General features: G+C 36.3%; 1 protein-coding gene across 2 annotated transcripts in view; it reads left to right on the forward strand.

The window, feature by feature from the left end:
* GRB14 (growth factor receptor bound protein 14) overlaps positions 1-26,476 on the forward strand; it is a 127,522-nt gene that overhangs the window by 30,483 nt on the left and 70,563 nt on the right. The window contains exon 1 of one of the 2 annotated variants that reach the window (XM_032755554.2): positions 20,177-20,357. The exons of the other annotated variant lie outside the window; for it this stretch is intronic. Coding sequence (XP_032611445.1) covers positions 20,295-20,357 — 63 coding nt within the window. The 5' untranslated portion in view covers positions 20,177-20,294. Of the gene's footprint in view, positions 1-20,176; positions 20,358-26,476 lie in introns of those variants that run through there. 2 annotated transcript variants of the gene reach the window in all.

Genomic DNA, 26,476 nt, shown 5'->3' on the forward strand with positions numbered 1-26,476 from the left:
TCAAAGTGGTTTCAACCATAGGTTTAGATGAAATGATAGTGCGGAAGAGACATGATTAGGCTTGTAGAATTCCTCCAGTGTCAGGGTGCTATGTGCTGTATATAAAGCATAAACTGAATATCAATTTGTGTAGGATTATAATCTGAATAATGGCTTCATTGTTTCCTTCCCCAAACTATTGAACTTGCTTTATTTGAGTGTGGCATAAGGTCATGAAATTTATTTGTTTATTTTATATCAGAATTGAATTGATACATCCACATAATTATGTTCTCATTCACGGTACTCACTAGGAGACAACTTTAATTCTGCTGTTATAGTTACTGCTCAGTAATTTTGAGACAAGTAACTTTATTTCCATTATTTATAACCATCTTTTAAGCATTCCCACTGGTGACTGGTCCTAATTCCTTGACAGTATCTGCTTTTGAGAATGAGCAAAAAGTCGTTTAGAGCCAATTCTGGGAAATAAAGTAAAACACTCAAACTAGAGAATATATGAAGAAAGTAATGAGGCTCTGAGTTTCTTATGCGACCTGGACACATTTATTCCCTAGGAAAAATATGAAAATTGCTTGTGGAGGGGTATGGTATGGACTGAATGTATGGTTCCCGCTGCCTGCAAATTCATATGTGGAAATTACCCTATGTGATGGTATTAGGATATGGGGCCTTTGGAGGTAAGGAAGGTGAAGCCCTCACGAACAGGCTTAGTGCCCCTATAAAAGGGACCTGAGAGCTAGCTAGCTTTCATTCACCACGTAAAGACCCAGTGAAAAATTGGCTGTCTGTAACCCAGATGAGGGTTCTCACCAGAACTCGGCAATGCTGGCACCCTGATTTCAGACTTCCAGCCTTCAGAACTGTGAGAAAGAAACTTTTGTTGCTTATAAGCCACCCAGTCTATAGTGCTTTGTTATAGTGGTCCAAGTGAAGTAAGACAAGGCCATTCTTGGAATAAGAGTTCTGTGGTTAGGATCTTTGACCCCTCCAAACCTCATGTTGAAATTTGATCCATTGGTGGAGATGGGGCCTACTTGTGTTTGGGCCATGGGAGTGAAGTCCTCATGAATAGATTAATGCCCTTCTTGGGTGGGAGGCAAATTAGTTTTCTTTCCATGAGCTCTGGACAGCGCTGGTTGTAAAAAGAGCCTGACACCTCCTTTCTGTCTCCTGCTTCCTCTCTTGCCATGTGATCTGTGCACATGCTGGCTCCCCTTTGCCTTCCACCATGAGTGGAAGCAGCCTGGGGCTTTCACCAGATGCCTAATCTTCCAGCCAGCAGAATTGTGAGTCAAATAAACCATTTTTCCTTATAAATTACTCAGTCTTGGTTATTCCTTTGTAACAACATATATGGAGTAAGACAAAGGATATAGGGTATCAAAACTTTTTCTGTGACATTGCCTGCGAAACTGCAAAGTAGAGCTTATAGGATTTTTAAAAAGGATAAATAAAGTATTATTGTAGGTGTAATTTAAATGCATTCACATAGGACAGTTTCTTGAAAGCAAAAATATAATAATTATAAACCTTTATCAATAAGAGTTGAGTACTAATCTTATATTTTAACTTTTCTAAAATGTCTGTAAATGTGACTACAAGAGAGACCTCTATGTACTGTGATATGTACATTCAACCTACAAAAAATACAATCCTACCTCATCAAAGTTGACTTGCAACTAATATGCTGGATTTATAACCATAACTACCATTAAATGAATGTTATCTGAAAGCAGTTTTTGGAATTATTTCTCTGAATTGGGAATTTTAATAAAGGTGTCTTGGAGGTTTAAACAGAAGTCATCTTTTTCTCAACATAGCCTTCCCTGCAGCAAACTGAGTATTTAAAACTATTGCATTGATTTTAGAACGATGTTACTTAAAATAGCTTACAGCTTTTTCCTATTTATGCCAGAAAATAATGGTCTCTCTTTTGTTAATAAACTGTCAAATAGATACAGGTGGCTAACAGTGAAAATACAGGCTGATTTTAAACAATTTAGAATGAGGTTCCACATAAGGAGGTCAACCTGAATGACTTCTGAGACAATAACTTTTGAAGATTTCACTCATTTGCTGCATATATATGTCCTGGCATATTTGTTAAATAAGTATAATTATTGCATAGTTACACATCATAAATATTTGAACTTGAGGTAAAAAATGCATGTTCTCCTATAGTTACGGTTAAGAGTACTTTTCTCTCTCCACCTACATATGACTCTATAATGATGTCCACATTTGCTTTCTCGATGTTTCTGCTGTGACCACCGGCAGAAACAGCATAGCCGACCAGATGGTCTGTTGATTTAAGTAGAGAAATTCTTTGGCCCTTATTTAATTCAGTTGTTCTACTCAATCTGCTCAGGAGAGTCTAATGAGAGAACATAAGGCTGCTGCTGTTAAGATGAGGTACATTGGCAACATTTCTGCATTTCTTGCCCACCCTTGGCTGGGCATTATTGTTAGTTTTCTTATCTTTATGAAACCATCAAATGAATCATTTAAATAATAAAAATGGTTTTCATGTGACATAATATTTTTAAAGAGGAGTTCTAGGTTTAAATCCTGTTACCTATAGAGAGTTTTAGAAGATTGGAAACACATTTATCTGTTAACAGTTGACAAGAAGTTGATTATCTCATTTAGCTTGAGAAATATTTTGATGACCACCATGCTTCCAATGTGGAAAGATAGGAAAGAGTAGTTGGGAAGTCCTGAAGGAATGCAGTCCTTTAGAACTGCATGTTTATTTCAGAAATTATCATGGCAAACACTGCCTTTGAAAAGATCCTTCCAGTGCTCACCTCCTTTTAATGTGGACCGCAGTGACGCCGTTTCACCCCCTCTTTCATGTGGTGTTTTACTTCTGTGAGAAAAGCTTTATGTCCAGTGCAATTTTCTTTCCCATTGGTTTTGATATCAAGAATGAAAAATTTCTTGGGGAGATAATCCTAAATGTCAGTTTCCAGTTAGTAAGCCCAGCAGAACTTGCATTGGGAAAAATAAAGAAGGTGAAGATCTTTGCCTTAAATTCTTTATTGGACTTTAAACTAATTGACGGCCTGACTCCCTCCTTCCTTTCTTCCTTTCCTTTATTGGCAGTAATATTATCTGTTAGTATGTAGTATGAAAATTGGTAGATATAAGCAATATGACATTATTAAAGACAATTCCTATATTAAAGACAATTCCTACATTAAAGACAATGACTGTAGAGACATGGGGGTTCAGCATGTTTAGGGGCTACATTGTTCCAATAAACTGAATTTTTAAAACAAATTATTAACTGAAAGACAACTTTCTTAGGCAGAGGAATTATCTTGAACAAAGTAATTCACCTTAGATAATGAACGTCCAGCACAGTGCCTGAGACATAAAGGATGTTCATTACTGAGGGGCTCTGTATTTAAGGATGTCTTCACTTGACCCCTACTCTTGTTTAATCACTTGACTGTGTATAGAATTCTAAAGTCAACTTTGAAGATATTGATCCATTGTCATCTGTCATCCAGTTTTGCAAATGAAAGTTTTTTTTGCCAATCTGATTTCTTGTTATTTAAATAAGACTTTTTTGTTTTGATTTGTTGTTGGTTTTTAACTTTCTCTCTGGAAACTGTACAGTTTTTCTCTTATTGTTGCTATTAAGATAGTTCATTAAAATATGTTAAAAATTGTCTTTAAAAAATAACTATTTCTGCTCTGTACTTGGTAGGCTCATTTAATCTCATGCGTTCGGTCTTTTATTCAGCAAAGAGAAAAATTATGTGTTTCATTATTTTCTTTCTTCTGTTTTCTCATTCTGGGTCCAAATTTTGCCAAGCATTATGTCAGCCTTGTGGTTTTCAGCAAGTTAACCTCTAACATCTTTGATCGTCAATTGCATTATTATAAAGTGGAAATTATAATCCCCAGGAGGCCAGTACCAAGTATGGTAATTATTCTTTCTCCTTCAGATGTCTTGCTTCTCTAAGCTTATCATTTTGATCAAGGGATTTGAATCTAAATATAGACTTCTGGCTCTTAAAGTGATGTCTAGGCTATTTTTAGCATGATGGTTATTGGGCATGACTCTGGTCTTCCTCAAGGTAGCACTGGCTCATTTCTGAAAGCTTCGACACTGTAGCCTGTGTTTTGTGGCAAATGCAGAGATCAGCACATAGAAATGAGTCAAAGCATATATGGAAAGGGGAGACATAATGTTAAATAACAAGGAAACTCTTAGAGTTTGTTTTAAGATAGAAGTCTGTAAAAGACAACAGTGGGATCTATAGTATTTTTATGTGGGTTCATCTGATGAATGGCTGCCACATTTATCTTCCCAGAAGAACAGCTCTCATCATGTCATATTCTTTGTTAAAAATCTTAACTGGATCCCCACTGCCTACAAAATTAACATCAGACGCCTCAGCTTAATTTTCGAGTTGTCCAAAAGATTAACTCCAATGCAACTTTCTAGTATCGTATCCCACTATTCTCTACATATTCCTTCACTCAAATCCAAATATGTTACTCTGTGCTTCCCAGATCTATCCCATGCTCTTTCCTTGGATTCCTTCCCTTCCTCCCATTTATACCAGGACATTCTTCTCTTTTAAGGTTCAACTTCATGACCTCTTCCTTTAAAATACCTTTGCCAATCTCTATAACTCCAGGTTCTATTTCTATGTATGCCCCAAAGCACATGCTGTGTGCATCTTTTATGTGTAACATTCTGCACTGAAGTGACTTAAGGCATAATCTATGTCACACTCATCTGTGATCTACTAAGGTCTAACAGTACTTATAATCCGTGTTCAGTAAATATGGTTGACTAAGTGACTGGATGCATTGTAGTCATGCTGCATTAGAATGTTTTACATTGAGAAAATAAATTTGGAGGTTGTTTTGTTTTTGTTTTTAAAAGGAGCTGACCGGTGACCAAAACTGTGCTTTGTTGACTACATTGACTTTACAGGTTTTTATATTATCTATATGATCGCTTCTTAATATTTATTTATTTATTCAGCTTTATTGAGGTATAAATGACAAGTAGAAATTGCATATATTTAAGGCATAAAATGTGATATTTTGATATGTGTATATATTATGACAATAAATTAACATGACTAAGCTAATCCCATCATATAGTTATCATTTTTTTGGTATGGTAAGAATCCTTAAAATCTACTTTCTTAGCAAATTTCAAGTATGGGTTTCCACAAATAATGATAAACACTTGCTAATGACACAGGAGTACTGTCAGATATTTGGGAAATAGTTATTCAGCTTTCAGTCTGTTTCCTGTCAGAAGTTTATATAAAGAAAAATGAAAATCAAATATAATGCTGCTTGTAACTGAAAACATCGTGCATTTAAACGAAATTTTTTGTACCATTTAGCTTGTTTTGCTCTTGAACATTATTTGAAAATAAACCAACTTATTACTTGGGATTGATGGTATTAAGTGTGCTGGGTGTTGAGATTTATTTCAAAATGCGTGGCCAGGTGCGATGGTTCACGCTTGTAATCCCAGCACTTTGGGATCTGCCCAAGGTGGGCAGATCACCTGAGGTCAGGAGTTTGAGACCAGCCTGGCTGACATGGCAAAACCCCATCTCTACTAAAAATACAAAAACAAAAAAAAAAAAAAAAAAAAAAGCCAGGCATGGTGGTATGCGCCTGTAATACTGGCTACTCAAGGGGCTGAGGCAGGAGAATCACTTGAACTCAAAAGGAGGAGGTTGCAGTGAGCCAAGACCATGCCACTGCACTCTAGTCTAGGTAACAGAGTGAGACTCCACCTCAAAAAAACCACAAAAACAAAAACATATAAAACAACCGCAAAGGCATTCTCTCTTCTAGTTCTTTTCCACTGATGAAATCAAAGATACTGAACAATCCAATCTTTAAATTGGAGAATTCCTTGTAAGGAAATGTGTAACTTTTATAAAGGTACTAGCAGTTTCTTGATAAATATAAGAAAGAGTAGAACAAGACATTGTATGGCGGTTTGTCATGTGTGATTTATAGTATTTGGGGAAGATCAGCCATAATTTTGTGTCTTTAGTCAGTAGAATGGCATTGATTTGTGGCAAGTCAACATATTCCTTTGTATTTTTGCAATGGTGATAATATTTAGGAGAACAGTACTTAAGCCTCTTGAAAAGTATTTTTTTTTTTTTTTACATTGTAGGGACTTAGTCACACATCTCCTAAATATTTAAATATTTTAGTTTTGTTCAGGAAATGAAACTGTTTTCAAGTGTATATTAATGTTTTTTTCTTCTTATAAATGGAAAAGTACTTAAAGATAATTTTGTTTAAAAACTTCATTTTGCAGATAGAAAGATAAAACTGAATTTTATTGGGCTGAATACAAATTTTCATTTAAAATAAATATAGGATAGAAGTTGAAATTGGGTTAAACTGTAGCCAATAAATTGAATTAAATGCAATGCTGGCCTGGTGCGGTGGTTCACATCTGTAATCCTAGCATGTTGGGAGGCCGAGGCCGGCAGATTACCTGAGCTCAGGAGTTCAAGACCAGCCTAGGTAACATGGTGAAACCCTGTCTCTACTAAAATACAAAAAAAAAAAAAAAAAAATAGCCAGGCTGGTGGTAGATGCCTGTAGTCCCAGCTACTTGGAAGACTGAGGCAGGAGAATTGCTTGAACCTGGGAAGTAGAAGTTGCAGTGAGCCGAGATCGAGCCACTGCACTCCAGCCTGGGTGACAGAGCAAGACTCTATCTCCACAAAAAAAAAAAAAAAAAAAAAAAAGTAATGCATTCTAAATTCTGCATAGTAATATAGAATTTTATTATAATGCCTAAGTGCATATGAGGTCACCTAATTGTGTCAAGAAGACAAAATAAGTATTTTCAGCACCAGGAAAGGAGACTCCCTCAAGTAAGAAAAGTCCAATTTCATCGAACTTTTCCACAATGTTTACAGTCAGAAAATCTATGAAGAAATGATTTCTATTTTAATGTAAGAATGAGTACGATATTTTACAATTTCAGATGTTTTCGCTTATATTCTTTTACTATTTGTCCCACCAGTTTTATGTTTCTTATTTTTTCTTTCTTGCCTTTTTCTGACTAATCAAGTATTTTAAAATTATTTTATTATTTTACTCTATTAGCTTGTGGTTATACACTATTTTACTGGATTTTTTTTGGTAGTTACTCTAGATACTGTAATGTGCATCCTTGATTCATTGAAATGATATTGTTAACACTACTTAAATCTGTTCATTCACTTTCCACCCTTAATATTGATATTGTCATGTTTTTTAATTCTACATAGATCTCCTACTTCACAGGACATTAATATGTCCACTCAATATTCACTTTGAATTAGCAGTATATTTACTTTTTTCACTGTTCTACCTCCCCCGTAACTTCTTTTTACAACTGTTGATTCTACCTTTTACTCTCCTTTTTTTTCTTTCTCTGACGTCAATTTTCTTCTACCTGAATATTTCTCTTTAATGTTTATTTTAGTGCCATTCTGCTAGTGACAAATTATCTCCAGTTTTCTTTGTCTGGAAATGGTTTTAATGTAAGAGGGCCATAGGGAGAACAGTGATATTTAGTGATAAACAGGGTTAACTTAGAATGAAGGGAAAGTTGAGAGAAGAGGTTGAATTTTGTGGGATTTTGTTCCTGATTAACTGTGAGATTCAGAAGCATAGTAAAAGAATTTTAGTAGCTGGAGAAGTGTGGATGGTGAAGTAAAATAAGCCAATGGACTGCTCTTCAGTAGAGAGTCTGGGGCCTGAGAATGGATGACCTGGGAGTTCTGGACCTGTGGTGATTGACATAAATGCGGAAGGGGGAGGGCATAAAGACATTGTGTTGAGGGACTCAAGACAAGCAATCACAGGGAAACTGTAAAGAGGAAAGTGTTTCTACCACCATACTAACTTCTGTGTTCTCCTCTTAGCTATTTCCACGACGGTGTGGAGGCCAGGGGAGGTATTAGGTTATGGAGACTTGAAGGTTCCACTTCATTCCTAGGGAGTGAACTATAAGAGCTGAAAATAGGCCGGGTGCGGTGGCTCACGCCTGTAATCCCAGCACTTTGGGAGGCCGAGGCGAGTGGATCACGCAGTCAGGAGTTCAGGACCAGCCTGGCCAAGATGGTGAAACCCCGTCTCTACTAAAAATATGAAAATTAGCTGGGCATGGTGGTGGGTGCCTGTAATCCCAGCTACTCGGGAGGCTGAGGCACAGAATTGCTTGAACCTGGGAGGCGGAGGTTGCAGTGAGCCGAGATTGCACCATTGCGCTCCAGCCTGGGCAACAGAGCGAGACTCCTTCTCAAAATAAATAAATAAATAAATAAATAAGAGCTGAAAATAAATGGATTGATTTGGGAGATGCTTAGGAAGTAAAATTAGCAGAACTTGGTGACAGAGTGGATATGGATATGGGTTGTGAATAGAGGGAAATGTCAAAAATGACTCCCAGATTTCTGATTTATACGACTTGATGTATGTGGTGGCCATTCACTGAACTAGAAATGCTGGATGGAGGAAGACTAGGTTTGGGTGGCAAATGGTGACACCATCAGTTTGGCTTAGACTTTTTGAGTTTGAATTGCATGTGAGTCATCCAAATGGGGATATCAAATAGCCAATTAAATATATGAGTCTATTGCTGTGCAGAGATATCTGGGCAGAAGATAAAAATTTGGGAACATCTTTCTATAAATTGTTAATTGAAGTCTTGGGTCTGAATAAGCTGGACAATAGAGAGTCAACAGAGAGAGGCTAGTCAAGAATGCCAATATGATGCTGAAGGACAAATAGAATGAAGACAAGGGTCCTTAAAATTGAGGAGTTTATTGGTAAAAGATAATTTAGCTGGAGGGAAATTTTAGTGTCTTTTTTCTTTAAATCAAGGGGCTTGAATATGTGTAAAAGCCAGTGAGAGGAATCTGGTTGAGAAAAGTTAACTATCCAGGAAAGAGAAGAGATCATAATATAGAACTTCTAAGAAGCTGGGAAGGAAATAGACATGTATTATTTCCCTCTTGCTGCTGTACAAATTACAACAAATTTGGTGACTTAAAACAACACATATTTATCTTAGAGTTTTGGAGGACAGAAATTTGAAGTCAGTTCACTGGGCTGAAGTCCAGGTCTGAGCGGGGCTTCCTTTGTTCTGGTGGGTTTGAGTGGCAGGGCAGGTGTGGAGATCCGTTTCCTTTTCTTTTCCAGCATCTAGAAGCTGCCTGCATTCGTTGGCTGTGGGTCCTGAATCGCTTTGATTCCTGGTTTGTTTTTTGCCTTTCTTTTTCTCTCTGTTTCCACGGAAACATTACCTTCTCTAACTCTGATCCTCCTCTTTCTCTCTCTTTTAAGGACCCTTGTGACTAGGTTGGAACCCCCTGTATAATTCAGGGTAATCTTCCCTGATCAGGACCATTAACATAATCACGTGTGCAAAATCCCTTTTACAATGTAAGATTACATATTCACAGCTTCCAGGAATTAGGACATTGACATGGGGGGATGGCGGGGGAATTATTCAGCCTCCTACGAAGACCAAGCACAGTTAGAGGGGCAGGCCCTAAAAGAAAGAAGGGAAAATTTCCTAATTTAATTGAAGAGAAAGAAGGTAGAAAATAGAAACATGGGTGGTTTGTATATGTCATAGTGGAAATACAATGTATTTCCTATTTCACTAAAGTAGAGGTTGTTTTACTTGTTTGAGGGAAGAGGCACTGGTAGTAGATCCATAGAAGAAAGTATCATCCTGACAACTAGAGCATGTTTTCACTTCACTAACAGAACAGCCTGCTGTGTGCCAGGAGCCCAGTGGGTAGAGGGATATAAAGATATCCAGCACAGGGTGATTATTACCTTTCTGTCACTGGGCATTTGTCACTGGGCATTTTCTTTACTTTTTTTTTTTTTGGCTCACTGCAAGCTCCGCCTCCTGGGTTCACACCATTCTCCTGCCTCAGCCTCTCCGAGTAGCTGGGACTACAGGCGCCCGCCACTACGCCCGGCTAATTTTTTTTGTATTTTTAGTAGAGACGGGTTTCACCGTGGTCTCGATCTCCTGACCTCGTGATCCGCCCGCCTCAGCCTCCCAAAGTGCTGGGATTACAAGCGTGAGCCACCGCGCCCGGCCTGGGCATTTTCAAAGCATGTTAAATATACATTTCACTGGAAAAGTTTACTAAGTATTCCTGGGTGCTCAGTTACAAAAGATGACTTCATTGACAGTTCTAATATTTGCTAATTGTGTAAGTAATGCATACTTTCTAAATAGAATGTTCTTTTTTTCTTTTTTTCCTGAGATGGAGTCTTGCTCTGTTGCCCAAGCTGGAGTGCAGTGGCACAATCTTGGCTCACTGCAACCTCCACCTCTTGGGTTCAAGCGATTCTCCTGCCTCAGCCTCCTGAGTAATTGGAATTACAGGTGTGCACCACCACACCTGGCTAATTTTGTATTTTTAGGAGAGATGGGATTTCACCATGTTGGCCAGGCTGGTCTCGAACCCCTGACCTCAAGTTACACACCCACCTTGGCCTCCCAAAGTGCTGGGATTACAGGCATGAGCCACCGCGCCCAGCCTAGAATACACTTTAAAGAAATGTATCATAAGGCTGGGCGTGGTGACTCACGCCTGTAATCCCAGCATTTTGGGAAGCTGAGGTGGGCAGATCACCTGAGGTCAGGAGTTTGAGACCAGCCTGGCCAACATGGCAAAACCCCACTCTACTAAAAATGCAAAAATTAGCCCGGTGTGATTGGGCACCTGTAATCCCAGCTAATTGGGAGGCTGAGGCAGAAGAATCACTTGAACCCGGGAGGCAGAGGTTGCAGTGAGGCGAGATCACGCCACTGCACTCCAGCCTGGATGACAGAGCAAGACTCTGTCTCAAAAAAAAAAAAAAAAATCATAGAATGCTACTAGAAATAATGGATCAGAAGTAAAGATACAGTAAGAATTCTTAAGAAGTTTTTCTAGATATTTGTGTAGTCAGAGGTCATGGCACTCTATTAAATACTTGCCCTTTAACTTGAGTAATCTGATAGCTTTTTAAAATTTAATTTTTCCACTGATAGTAAATGAATTATAAAAATTATAAGAATGAAAATAGATATATTAAAAATAACCACTTTGTGATCTCCTCTGTTCTCTTATTTTCCTTCCTAGAGATCAAGATTGTTAAAAATTTGGCATAGCTTCGTGGAGGTCTTTTTCTATGGGCTTACCTATGCTCATGTGTATAGCTGGTCCTCCAATAAGGTCATTTTCTTCGGCATCATTTTTATCTAACATGGTTGAGGAAAAAAAAAATCTATTGCAGGATTAGGCCACTGTCTATGTGAAGTATGCACTTTCTCTGTATGTCTGTGTGGGTTCTCTCCAGAGACTCGTTTCCTCCCACTTCCCAAAGATGTGCAGGTCAGGTTAATTTTGATGTCTAAATGGTCCCAGTGTGAGTAAGTGTGTGTGTGTGTGTGTGTGTGTGTGCAAGTGTGCCCTGCAATAAAATGAGGTTCTGGCCAGGGTAGGTTCCCACCTTGAGCCCTGAGCTGCCAGGATAGGCTCTGGCCACCTGTGACCCTGAACTGGAATAAGCAGATAAATCATTAAATCATTATCTCACTTGTTTTTACTCATCTTTCTTAAATGTATATATAGCTCACATTTATTTCAGTGTTTAATATCAGAAGTGTTTGGGGTCTTTATTTAGAAATTTGGTGATGTTTTTATGACCAGAAATGTGCCATAGGACCTTAACTTATATATTTTATCATTTAGCCCATGGTGAAACTGGTTTAAATCTTTATTATGTCTTTTGGCTTAAAGTCACGGTTTCTAAGAAATGATTGACAATGTTAAGTAAGGATTTACTATATATATAGAAGTATAGGATATTTTATTGTTTTTACACAAATGGGGTCATACTAAGTAATATGGTAAAATTTGTTTTTTTTAATTGGATACTGTGTTTTAACAGTTCTTTGTTAGTCCATACTTTAGTTCTCTTAATTCCTACCTGGTATTCCATAGTCTGAATATATTACATTTTATTTATATGTGACCATTTCCAGTGTATATGGTGTTTCCACATTTTCTCTTGTAAACAGTGATGCAGTGAACTCTTCCAGATACTTTTCTAATCATTTATGCTCCTTAGTCTATAGAGAACCAGAAAAGGAGTGCCTATGTCAAGGGCATGGCCTCTCAAGATTTTTACAGGTGCTGCCAGATTTCCTTCCATAACATCTGTTCCCATCTACATGCTTTTTATCAGTATTGGAGAATACCACTCGCTCACTTGACACTTGTACCAGCCTTTGGCTTCATCAGTCATTTACATTTTTGTCCAACTCATGAAGATGCCTTATGTTAATGTATATTTCTCTTATTACTGATGAGATTATCTTTTTAAGTGTTTATGTTCAGTGGTATATTGTGTGTGTGTGTGTGTGTGTGTGTGTGCAAATTGTCTTTTCATTCCTTTTTTTTGTTCATTTTTCTTTTGGGTTTTTATAAACTTTTCATTTTTAAAGAATGCTTTATGTAATTTATGTATTTGGATTATTAGTTTATTCTTAAATATATTGCATATATACTCACTCAATATGTGTTTTGTATTTGAATTTTATTTGTGGAGTCTTCTATAGCATTAAAATATTTATGAGTCAAAATTGTTTTTGTAATTCCTTTTAGGTCTTACTTTGGAAGACTTTTCATATTACAAGATTATTAAATCATTCTTTTTTCTTTTTTAGACAGAGTCTTGCTCTGTTGCCCAGGCTGGAGTGCAGTGGCATGATCTTGGCTCACTACTACTGCCGCCTCCCAGGTTCAAGCAATTCTCCTGCCTCAGCCTCCTGGGTAGCTGGAATTACAGGCGCACACCACTAAGCCCAGCTCATTTTTGTATTTTTAGTAGAGACGGGGTTTCACCATGTTGGTCAGGCTAGTCTCGAACTCCTGACCTCGTGATCTGCCTGCCTCGGCCTCCAAAAGTGCTGGGATTACAGGCGTGAGCCACCACGCCTGGCCATTAAAGCATTCTTGAGTTATTTCTTCTAACATATTTATAAACTAATTAATTTTTTAGAATTTCTTTTTAGTTGTCTAATGTTACAGTCTATTTTAGAGTATGGTATTAGGTAAAAAAAATCTATATTTTGTTTACTCAGATGGGTATAGTCTTTTTAGAAAGTCTTATTCTTTATTGATTTTCAGTGGCATCTGTTGCATATATGCACACACAAACACATGAGTCTGTCAGCACCTTTTTAAAAATTGGCTAACTACAGTTTTATTATATATTAGTGTAATAGTCCATTCTCACACTGCTATAAAGAACTACCAAAGAATGGGTAATTTGTAAAGAAAAGAGGTTTAATTGACTCACAGTACCACTGGCTGTACAGGAGTCATGGCTGAGGAGGCTTCAGGAAACTTACAATCATGGCAGAAGGGTGAAGGGGAAGCAAGCATGTCTTCACATGATGGCAGGAGAGAGAGAGTTGAAGGGGAAGTGCTACACACTTTCAAACAACCAGATCTCATGAGAACTCACTATCACAAGAACAGTAAGGGGGAAATCCGCCCTCTTCATACCAGATCCCTCCCCAACCGCTGGGTATTACAATTCAACATGAGAGTTGGGTGGGGACATAGAGCCAAACCATATCAATTAGGTACACCAGGTATGTGAAGATCCCCCTCATTGATCTTGTTTGCCTGCCTTTCTTGGCTACAATTGTACATTTTCTTAACTTTGAAATAGTTTGACTAGCACTGAAGTGATTTGTTCCTAAAAGGTTATATAGAATTTTTTTGTAAATCAAACTATCTAGGATTTGGCCACAGTTTTTGGGAGTATCTCTTTGACAACTGTCTTTCTTCTATGGCAATTAGTTTCTTTGAATTTTATGGAGTCAATTTGTATAAATTATATTGTCCAGAGAATAATCTATTTCATTATGTTTTATTTGCATAAAACTGGGGGAAGTAGACTCTTATGATTCTTATCATTTCTCTGGTATTATTTCTTATTTTGTATATTGGTACTTTCTCCCTTTTTCCCCCTAGATTTGTTTCACTATTTATCTATTTTATTGTTTTCCCCAAAGACCAGATTCAGGACTTATTAGTTTTATCATTTTACCTTTTTTTTCAAGTTTTAATTTCTACTTTTATATTTATTAGTTTATTCTTTCTGATTTCCTCAGGTTTAATTTAATGATTTTTTTAAATTTTGGGATGTTAATAAATTTATTTTTGTTTAATATACATGCATTTAAGCTTATGAATTAGAGTCTGAGAATTGTTTTAGCAGTATGAGGTATGATATATAGTGTTTATTATATTTATTATTATTACATAGACATTTTACACTTTCAATTTTCATTGTTTTCTTTGCCAGAACAGTTATTTGAAGAGTCTTAACATTTTCAGATGCTAGGAGCTTCTTCACCCCAGATTTATTAGTGATTTTTCCTTTTACTGTATTGTGATTAGTAACTATTATCTGTATTCCAGAATTTACTGGGGTTTTATCTTCGATGTCCAATGTGATCAAGTTTTTTTTTAAACCAATATCTTAAAGAGAAGGGATATTCTCTGATTTCACCTTAAAGTTAGATATATGGCAATTAAATCTATTTTATTATGTTACCCTATTTATATATTTTATATTTATACCTACTTTTTAATTCTCTTGTTATTCAGGCTTTGAGAAGGTTAAATAATAGTCAATTAATAGTGTGTTTCCATCTGATTCTCTTTATAATTATTTTAGAGTTTGCTTTACAAATGTGTACTATATGACACCTAGACGTTCATAATCGTTTTATTTTTATTGTGAATTACACCATAAGCATTATAGTGTTTTCTTCCTTGCTCCTTCCTTCCTTTTTATTTTTATCTGTTTTGTGTGCTTTTGCCTATTCTTTTGAATAGGCAACTCGATGAAACACTTGGTTAAAGGGAGTTACTTCACTGTTAGAGTGGAGGGGAAAAATGGCTGGTGGTGGATCAGATCAGCTCATCAAATGTAAAGACTGACTCTATGTCATTTACTTAAGGAAGTGAAAATTCATAGTAGAGTATGATGAGCTGGTAAAACCAGAGTTTCTGAATTTACCTCTGAAGATCTAGGCTACATATTTATTGCTGCAACAATCTATGTTAAGAATGTTCTGAGACTGGTGTTCTCAAGACAACATTTAGATTTAGTGTTCACACTAGTGGTCACTAATAGAACTGTGTCAGACAGTAAAAGAATATCTAAATTTTCGTGTAAAGAAGACTTTGTGCTTTTGTTCAGAAAAAAATCGTAAGGCTAACAATTGTTAAGATGAGAAAGGAGGCTTGTCCACTATGTAATCGGAGTGACTAGTCTTTCCACATTGATTGTATGTGAACATAATGCCTACTGTGTACAAAGAACACTCTGCTAGGTATTCTGGGAAAAGCAGAGAAAATAAGAGACTCGATCCTAACCGTAAGGAATATATTTGTGTTGAGCAGAAAAAGTAAGGCCTGAAAAAGGATTTATAAGTTATCAAAACAATGCATTAGTATCAGGCAAGAAAGGAGAAATGGAAAAGTTTAAGTCCTAAAAAAAATTACAAAACAGAGAATGATATGATTTATATGGAGGGATGACTGCTTGGTGGAATAAATTTTGATCTATGTCTTTGAGAGAGATGATGAACCTAGCTAGGCAATGAGTTATCCCAAGGGGGCACAGCACAATAGTATGAGATACAGGGAAAGATGAAAGGACAGTGCAAGTTGTATTTTGTGTGAGGCAGGAGATTTGTTGGATTAAAAAAGTATTTGTAGGACTTGATATTCAAGAAGCATCTACCTTATTGCTTTTTTTTTTCTCTGTATAAAGTCACTGGGGGCTTTCTCTGTATAAAGTCAGATAGACACTGAGATGGTCAGAGAGAAGTTAGACATGCCACTGCCCTCAAGGAACCTCCATTCTAAATAATATAGAATGCATCCACATAGGAGACAGTAGCTGAAGTTTGAATAAACTGGTGTATGATAAAGAATAAAGTGGTAGTATTGGAAGGACAGGTAGGGTTTGAATCTGTAAAATGAGATGAAATAATACTTACTTTGCAGGGCTGTTAGAATAAAATGAAATAACATATGCAAAGTGCTTGACACTTAATGGGCAATTGATAGGTGTTTGTCATCTTTCCTTCTTTCCCCACCTCTCAATTCTGAGACAACTTGTACTATAAAAAGGAGAGATCCTTGAAAGATGCACAGAAGTGAAATTTTCAGAAGAGGTGTGACTGGCCTTGGGCCTTCATTGTGGGGCTTAATGAACTGAGGAACATTGTGAACAAAGAGGTGGGAATACAGAACATGCTTTTGGGAGCTTTGTTAACGTTGAGTGGGAGAAGAGATTTGAAAGGGGGACTTGAAACCTAGAGGTTGGATGGTACTTTTGTATTAGATTGATGCAAATGTAATTGTGGTTGTTGCCATTACTTTCAATAATAAAAACCACAATTACTTTTCCACCAACCTAATAGCATTCTGCTTCTGCCCAGATTCCACCTTGTATACTATAATAACTGATGGTTTATGTGTCACCTTGCATCAGCTCTCTTGATAAACAGGAATCATGAGTTGATTAACTTTGAATTCTCCATAATAAACAGCACAGCACTTTACACATAGTAAGGTCTTCAATACGTATTTATAAAGCAGGTTAATAAAACAAACAAATGCTTGGGTACGTCAGAAACAAGGGCTGTATGAATGTGACATTTTATGCTAATGTTGTATCAAGCTATGTATTTAATAATAAAATACGGAAACGCATGTTGTAGAGTGGAATAGTGGGGTGCCTTGGAGAGGGCCAGATGCAGTTTTCTCCCTGGCTTAGTGGCTATGGACTTTGTGAACTTGGACAAGTTCTTTTGCAGTATGTGCTTAAACCCAAGACCATTTCTTAGCTGCCTGCTCTTCTGGCCTTAATTTCCTCATCTATTCAATAGCTAGCACCTTATAGAGTTGTGAGCATTAAGTGAAAACTAGCTCAGTGCCTGGCACATAATGGGTGCTCACATAAATATTATTGATAATCACAATAATAGTTATTTTTATTTTTCCTAATTGAAATATTGATATGAAAATATTTTAAGTGACAACATTTGTTCTATCCAGTTATCAAACAAAATTCTAAATAATATACACTGCTATTCTGTAATATTTTATTGTTGACTCTGTTGTGTTAAAAACATCTTGTAATGTTAGTTTCATTTTTGGAGATAAAAGACCAATTCTCTGCAGCGAGAGTTTAAGGAGTGTTTTGTTAGTGTCTGCCTTGGGCTCTTCCAGGCCTTCTGCAAACTTGATTTCCTTTGATCCTCACAGTAGTTCTGAAAGTGTTGGTCATAGTTTTTTATCCTCATTTTGCAACTGAAGAAAATTAAGGCTCAGGTGACAAGGTTAGTGAGTGGCAAAGTCATTTATAATAATTAATGAGAAAAAAGAATAGGCTGAAGTTAAATTTGGAATCAGTGTCTAAAATAACTAGGGAGTAAGATAAAGCACAGTCAATATGAGCACCTGCAAAGGATTACAGAAAAATGAGATTCCACCTGTCTTAAGTAGGCAGCGTGCTATCTTGTTCAGTTGGCTGACTATGAAAAGTATCGGTAAGCTTCATTTTTCAAAGACCGTTGCCTTTTTGATAACATAGTCACAAAATGCCAAATTTTGCTCTTCATAATTTTCCCTGAAAATTTAGAAACTTATTTTTCCAGCGTTCTGAAGGGATGATCTATCACACACACGTAAGCAGCTAGTCATCTATTAAGTGTTTTTAAGCCCTTTTAGGGCATGTATATATTGCACTGTAGTCTATACAGTACCTGGATACTGTTTTGAATTGAAGCATTTATTTTATAAATAGTGTTTAACAGGCTCTATGGTGTGATACAAAACAGCATTTCTAATTTCCCCATCATCTAGACTTCAAACCTCAGATTAAACTTTGAGACCTTGACCCTGGGTTCACATCAGTTTTCAAGTTCTGCATGTTCCTCCCGTCTTCACTTTTCAAAGCAAGTGCCGTTTCCTCCTTGAAGCTTGCCCTGATCTCACCCCTATTGCTTCTACCTTGGTGCACCCTTGATACTTAGCATTTAATCACTATTAGTCTCAGCTTACTACTGAATGGGATATTTTAACTTAAAAATTAGTATCTCTATTCCACTATGAGACAAGAGACCTTAACTGTCTTAATAATAGTGTGTTCCTACTGCCCGATACAGGGCTTGGCAAATATTACTTTGCTTGATAATTTAGTGAAATGAATTGCTTTCATTATGATGGAACCCCAATAAAATTTTTGAGACCAGAGATAACACTTTATTTTTATTTTTTTTGAGACGGATTCTTGCTCTGTCACCCAGGCTGGAGTGCAATGGCACAATCTCGGCTCCCTGCATCCTCCGCCTCCCGGGTTCAAGCAATTCTCCTGCCTCTCAGCCTCCCAAGTAGCTGGGACTACAGGCATGTGCCACCACGCCCAGCTAATTTTTTGTATTTTTAGTAGAGGCGGGATTTCACAGTGTTAGCCAAGATGCACAGATAACATTTTGTAATATTTGAAGGCTAAATTGAGAAAAGAAGACAGATAAGGCCAAATATTACGGATGATATTCTTGAAATTATTAGTTACCATGGTCTTTGTTATTGTTGGCTTGCTGAAAAGTAGCTCAAGGTTAAAACAGAATCTTTTACTTCACAAATGCTAACCCCCCATTGCTGTATTAGTTGATATTTTCTTTCTTGGTAATTTTCTTTTAAAAGATTATGATAAACCTAACTGGATAAGGATCAAATTAATTAATGCCTCCAAACTAGATCTGTGACTTTTTATATTAAGCGCAGTACTGCCACTCCCAACTACCATTCTGAGGGATTTTTGGTTTTGAAATTCAAAGCAGGGAACCTTGGAGTTGTAGTGTCTCTTTTTTCTTTTGAGGAATATGAGCTTACCATGCATATTAAACTCACTTATGTGTAAAGCAGTAAAGTGAACCCTGCCTAGCAGCAGTCAAGATAATGAAATGGAAAGTTTGTGTCTGTGTTGCTGAGAATCTTCCATTTTGCCTTGTTACTACAACAATCACATTGTAATCTAGAAATTACCAGTTCTTCTGCTGAAAGCAGTGGGTCATGACTGAAGAGCATTGAACAGTTCAGTAAAGCTTGTCCGGATGTCAGTCCAGAAGATATTTTACAATTGTAAAAGCTCAGATTAGTTTTAACGTTGCAATCCTTTTTGTCATTTTTGAGTGTTTCTTTCATTTTTTTTTAGACTTCATTGACATTTTTCTTGTCAGTTATAGATATTTTCCGCCGTAAACCTCCTCCAGTCTCCCTCCCCTAGAAACATTAGAATAAAATTTTCAGTTTTTATGAGAAGAAATGCAAAATGGTCATTAAAATTTTGAGAAAGCTTTGGCGGTGGTTATTTTTTAAATGCTTTTAATGGAATGAAATATGCTACATCACACACATTTGTGCTTTTTAAAAACATAAGTATTTGAGATTGATATATTGTAATTTAATCCCCTCTTTGTATTTAACACTATTATTTAGGTTTATTGTTAAAATAATATTTAACAGTGTGTGATATCAAGCATAGCTGGAAGGTTTATAATGCAAAAATTTTAGTGTTTAGGAAATGAAAGATATTAACATATATTAAAACTCTTTTATTAGAACATAGAAATTAACACTTTGTGCCAATTCTAACCTCAGGATTATTTTTTGTGCCTTGTGTATGTTCCAATTGATCTCTTCATCAATTTTATGAATAGCATAAGTAAATTTAGTTCATTAATGTATTAATATACTTTAAATAACCAATGTAAACAGATTTTTATCTGCCATATGTTGAAATGCTTTAGTAAAGACATAACTGCCTAGTCAACAAAGATGGCATTGAATTGCACTGTTCTGGAAAAAAAGTTGAGCGAACTAGATGCCTGTTAATCTGGTTCTTTAAATATCATAAACAAAAGTATCAGAATGTGTTTCCAAGGACAAAGGCGGGGTTTTCCGGGCTTTGATTGGTTGCTGCCTTGTCCTGTCCCACAGCCATCCTTAACTGGCTTTGGGTAGATTGGAATCACATAAGCAGGGTGACATTTATTATTTTCCTAGTTGTTTCATTGCACTGAGCCCTGAGATTCCCAAGGAGTAACCATAAAAGATTTCTTTTATTTTGTCCATGACCTACGAGAGAGGATTATTCTAAGAAGAGCAGGCATGAGTTTGAGTGCAAGAAGAGTCACTCTGCCTGCAATAACGCCAATAATTCTACAGAAAAGGGTATGTGACTTCTTTTTCCTTTTTTTCTTTAGTTTTTCTTGCTGCTTTTTTTCCCCTGTTACTGTGTGTTTATTAATACATAGGAAGCTCTACTTATATACCCTTGAAAGAGCCTATAATTCATTGAAGTTGTAGGTAAAATTAAAAGACATATTATTGGAATTGAACTAGGAAAAATAATACTGCGCTAGAACATTGCTATAGTTAAAGACTTTCATCTAAAAGAAGTTTGATCTCGATTTCAGGTCATTGTGATTTAGAGACTGTATTGAAACTTTTTCTTTTTTTTCTTTCTACTGTAACTTCAAGCCTCTTTGTTTTTAGTTCAGTAGGAAATCTGCTATTATGTCTTATATTTGTTTACTAAGGAATAGTTTCTTTGTTTCACCATAATTCATAATATATCAATCTCTTCATTGTTGAATAGACTATACAATTATTTTACTGTTTAAACATGTGTTACCAGTTTATTCTCAAGTTTCTACCCATTTCTATTGAGCTTCTGCGTATTTGCTTAAGAAAAACTTTCCATTAAATTCCCCTGTGAAAGGGCTTTCTGTTAATTATTAATGCAGTTAATCCTGGGTATGAAAATATTTTATTTATTAGTTTTTTGTAAAGATTATTTTTATGTCTCACTTACAGCATTGCATTTTACAAGATGGTATATGCAACCATGTCATGTAGCCATAGTAAACTTTTCTTGTAAATCTCCAAAATAAGAACATCGCACTGGACTTCTTAAAGAATCAAATCTGTTGCATTGAGAAGGAAAGCACTAAAACTCAGTTTTGGCAATATGCTTTCCAAATGGTTTTGGTGACGCTAGAAACTGTAGTGTTTATTTTTGAACTCAACTTTTAATAGTTAACTGTTAACTATCAGTGCATTCCATTAAGTCAAAGGTCATGTTGCAATGTATTTGAAACATGGCAAATCTAACAGTTAAAGTGGCTATATTTTTTAAAAACGAAGTGCCTCTTTACTATTTTTAATTTTTAGATTTTCAGCTTATTTTCTTATCCAGTCAACCATTTATTTACTAAGAATATTTTATTTGGCATTGGAACAGCTATATGGTCATTTTGCCAACACGAGTTCTTTATCTTTCTTGAGGCCTTTTGCTAATCGTAAGCAAATTTAATTAAAAATATTTTGCTTTGGGTTTTAACTTTTATTTGGAATTGGACTTAGCAATGCATTAATAATGACAATATAGGTTCCTGGATTCATTGAGGATGTGAAAAGGCATATTAACATTTATCAAGTCTATGTTCTCATGTTTGAGTTCTTCTTTATCCAGTTAATATTGCAGTTTAGATTGACTCAGAAACTTCTATCATATGGTTTGTTTTTGATGACATGTTGGTATGATGGAAAGTGTACTATCTGGACTCTCCATTTACTAGCCCTGTGACTTTGGGCAAATCCAGTAAACTCTTGGAGTCTTTACTTCCTCATCTGTATAACAAACTGAGGAGTTTTCAGTAAATAATATCTTCAGTCTTATTTGTGTCTATAATTCTGTGAACCAAATATTTTATATTTTCATGGTTATAGTAAAATATGTAAATTATTTTTATTATTTTAGAATTATTATAAAACATTAGGAAAGAATGCTGTACTTTTCAAGGAGTTTGAACAATTAGCCTAGGAAAAATTGGTTATGGCAAAACTTGACTAGAAAAATAACTTCTAGCACTGTTTTCCAAGTAGGAAAACAAGATTACTCTGGAAAGCTGTGGTTATTATTGATGTTACATCTGAGCTACCAATGGTCACATCATTGTGATTTATCATGGTATTTTAATAATAAGCTTCTTGTCAAGTTTCTATTATAATATTTATAAAAGTCAAAATTCCCTAGACTCAAATCTATGCTATTTTTTCAGTGAGTGCACGTATTTTGGTGTTTATATAATTTAGCACACCATTATTTGCTTCTCCTGATATTTTAACTCTGAAAATACCAATTTCTGTCTATTTGATTGTTCTGAAAATCTTAATATCTTTTATTTTAGGAGTTGGGTATTTTCTGATTTAAAAATCATCCATCTGCTCTGGTCACACCATGATTAATTTTCTCTTCCAATATAAGAAGTTATTTCATACTTGTAATTAACTTATTTTCCATGTTTGCCATAATTTTAAATGATCTTATAAATCAGTACAAGCATTTCTCAGAGAATTTGGGGAGCAACTTCTCATTTTCCCATGAAGGCAGGTGCTTTTTCCACAGGTTTGGTGTAAAGTTCGCTCATCCTGAAGGAGTGGCCCTTGACAAATAATTTATCAAATGGAATCCTAATCATTTAAAAGGCTGAGAGCATTTCTGAAAATGCTCCATAGCAATGGGGAGTAATTTTCTTATCAGCTAGTGTGTCTGATCCAAGGGGCTGTAAGAGTCTCTGGTAGTGATTAGGAACTTGAATTTTAAACATGGCCCTTCATGCGGTATAGATCTATTTTGTGGCAGAGAAAGTACGCCTTGATCTTTGAGAAAAAAGATATTTTGGTAGATTCTCTATTAAGTGAATTGGAAAGAAAATTTTCACTTCCAAGTTCTATTAGGATCTGATTTCTCTGATTTAAGTGAATTAAGGTTCTGGTGAAGAAGGCTTCCTCATATGCCTCAGAAATGATCACATCCTCAGCAAACATTGTGAATGAATCTTTTACCTCATCGCATTTTTCTCAGATCATCACTAGGTTGTAGCTTTTTATTTTTTCAAATGAGAAGTCTGAGTCTCTTGGGTGTTGAGTGACTTATGCAAGGTCACCCAGAAGGTCAGTGGCAGAGCTAGAAATAGAATCTAGATCTTGTGACTTCCAGTATGCTTCTCCTAGATACGTGTTACCTCCTGAAATTAATATGATAATGAAATTGCCTTATGGTGGGTATAATTGCCATTCAAGTCTGGAATTAGCTTAGGCAAATCCTTTCATCTTCCTCTGCACCTCCACCAACTCCCTTATGCTCTAGCATAGAAAATATTTTATTCAGAAAGCAATTGTAAGCAGCCAAGTGTGTGTGTGTGTGAGTGTGTGATAGAAAGACAGTTTATACCTGGAACTCCAGATTGGCACATTACATAAAGAAAACATTTTAAGGTCCCAGAGAGTTAACATAAGGCTCAAGTATTGTAAAGTATAAACTAAGTATAATATAAAATTCACATTCTTTTATGGAAACACTACCAGGTCAGAAGGCCTTATGTCCATATCCTGATTCGGTGGGTTAGGCATATTTCATGTCTCTATCAGGTTAACATTTTTTGTTTATTTGTTTATTTGTTTATTTTTTGAGATTGAGGCTTGCTCTGTCACCCAGGCTGGAGTGCAGTGGCGCCATCTTGGCTCACTGCAACCTCTGCCTCCTGGGTTTCAAGCGATTCTCCTGCCTCAGCCTCCTGAATAGCTGGGACTACAGGCATGTGCCACCACACCTGGCTAAATTTTTGTATTTTTAGTACAGAAGGGGTTTCACCATGTTAGCCATGATGGTCTCCATCTCCTGACCTCGTGATCTGCCCACCTCGGCCTCCCAAAGTGCTGGGATTACAGGCGTGAGCCACAGTGCCCGGCCAACATTGTTTTTAAGTTATGTTTGCAAGCATTTTTGCATTCTTCATACATGCTACAATTACAGGAGATGTTCATAAGCACACAAGATCCTGAAGTATCTTCTGAAATCTCAGAGAAAAAAAAGGGATACTTTTAATGATATATACTTTTTTAAGATTCAAATCCTTTTTGAAAATTGTAAATTCATGAGTGTAATACGGAGCAATGCCATTTATGAGAAGATCTAATTCCCCATTCATATAAGAGAATAGTTCATGTTATAATCATTTCTTTCCTCATACAATTAGAGTCATTGCTATGATTTTCTAAAAGTGATTTAGTGGAGAAAGAACACATATCATCACATCCCTATTTTTCCCAGAATCTTTTAAACATTTGCAAAATCAGTCCAAACTTCCTTAGCGTTTGCTGTGCTTCAGGGCCTGCCTGGCCTTCAGCCTGCCCAGCTTCCCTTGAAGCCATCACTGCAGCATGTCGTTTGCCTCCTTCTGCTTCAAACAGCTTTTAACATCTGTATCTCTGCACTTCTGCTCCCAGGATTGTGCTCTGTAGCCTATAGACAACTCCAGGCTCGTTTGCTTTCCCAAGTGCTGTCTGTTGTCTAAGCATCAGCTCAGGCTGTGGTCTCATCCTAAAGCCTTCTAAGACTCTTTTGCTTCACATTTATCTTCATGGTGCCTTGATTTAGTATCAGTGGACACACCTTTGTTACTCATTTGTCAATTCAACCACTACAGCCCTGTAACATCTATTTTATTATTACTTTTAAATAATATTTAAGTCATATTGCCGTCCATAGGTGTGTACAATATGACTTTCAATTGCTCTATCTTGTTTATTTTTGTATATCTTGGACCACCATTTGGTTTCCAAAAGTTGTCTTTTGATTTTTGGTCTTACGACTAGATCTTAGTATTTTAAGGGAAGAAATCTTTAAAATGTTTTGTCAGTTATGGGCAGAATGTAATTTCATGTAACCAAAAAACACAAAGTACTGTGGATTAAGGAGGAAAAGAGATTTATTTTTCTTTCGCTTTACAAGGATCAGTCCAAAGCTAATGTTGCAGCCCCACAATGTCCTCGGGCAACTGAACTCCTTCTTGCTTTCTATTATTTATTCTCTAGTGTGGATCCTTTTTCCTTTTATGGAAAGATAAATGTAAATTTCCAGTCATCCTGTTTATAGTCTTTGCACAGAGAATGTGAAGGACCAAGAACAGGCTAGTGAGTTTTATACCAGTTAACATGCCATTGTGGAGTAACCAGGAGTTTCTGCTTACATCTTATTGGCCAACTCTGGATACAAGAGAAGTCAGGAAATGCAGGCCTGGAGTGTAAGCACACTGCCCTCCTCACCAGAATCGGGATTCATCAGGAAGGGAGGAAGGGTGGATATTGGTGGGTAACTCGCCATCTCCTCTACAAGTGCTTGGACATATTAGACATTTAGTGAATATTTTTCTGGGATTTTTATTATTCTGGTGCCAGATATGAAATGTGGCTATGCTTTTTGAGCAAATAATATTCTATTACTTGTATAGGGATTGTAGGTATGGTACTAAGTGGGGAGAGAGCAGATTTCCTGAGCAGAAGAGGGTTGTGAAAGGCCATGGATGGTGGTCTTAGTTTAGATGGTGGACTTGCTTGGAAGGTGATAATGAAGTAAGTGGTAGTGGGCATTGTTACTGCTTTTTATCCAGAGTTCTCTTTCTTGCTAAACCTTGATATTTCTCCTGCCCTTTTTACTTTTGTACAGAGTAACTTAGTTGCATACTCAACCAGGAAGGGTGTCACACAGATGAATGGTATTTGCATTTTCATAAAATGTTTCTTTTCTGAGAAGTGAGTTTTTAGGAAGTGTGATGTAGCAGATTATTTGTATGCTTTAGAGCCAGGAAGCCCAGAGTTTGAGCTCAGCTTCATCACTCACCAGTGCCCTGGCTTTGGGAGCATTCTTTCAAAACCCTCTGAGAATCAGTTTCTCTGTCTTGGGGATGATGATGCTTCCTCACAGAACAGTTGTGAGGATTCAACAGAATAAATATTTAGAAGCATTTCACACATAGTAGAAGTCTAACAAATATGAATTTCCCTTTTTCCCCACCTGTGAAATGGCATGTTTTACTAGTTTCATAAACAGTTTAAATTTCCCTGAGACTGAGAATTTAAATTTTCTGTGCCCTATTCTCCTAAAGTGGTTATCCAAAGATTTCGTAGTAGAAAATGAGTCAAACAAAAAGTGGTTTTTCTTCATAGATTGCAGCCAGGGAGAGAAAGACAATATATCTTTCAAATGCTTGCTCCCACTGCTTTCCTTTCTGTAACTTTAGAAGGACTCTAATTTGAATTTAAAAAAAAATGAATCCAACTATATATGCTGATGAATTTTTTTAAAAATCTTTGGGAACATAGATTTAAATACAAGATAGGTGGTTAATTACTCTTCCTTTCAATGTCCTAAGGAATATTAGACAGGGACTTCTGGGTTGTATATTTGAAAGGGATAAAAGTAGGTCTAGTATTAAGACGTTGTT

The sequence above is a fragment of the Hylobates moloch genome, unplaced genomic scaffold, assembly GCF_009828535.3.
Source record: "Hylobates moloch isolate HMO894 unplaced genomic scaffold, HMol_V3 SCAFFOLD_1, whole genome shotgun sequence".
Lineage (NCBI taxonomy): Eukaryota > Metazoa > Chordata > Mammalia > Primates > Hylobatidae > Hylobates > Hylobates moloch.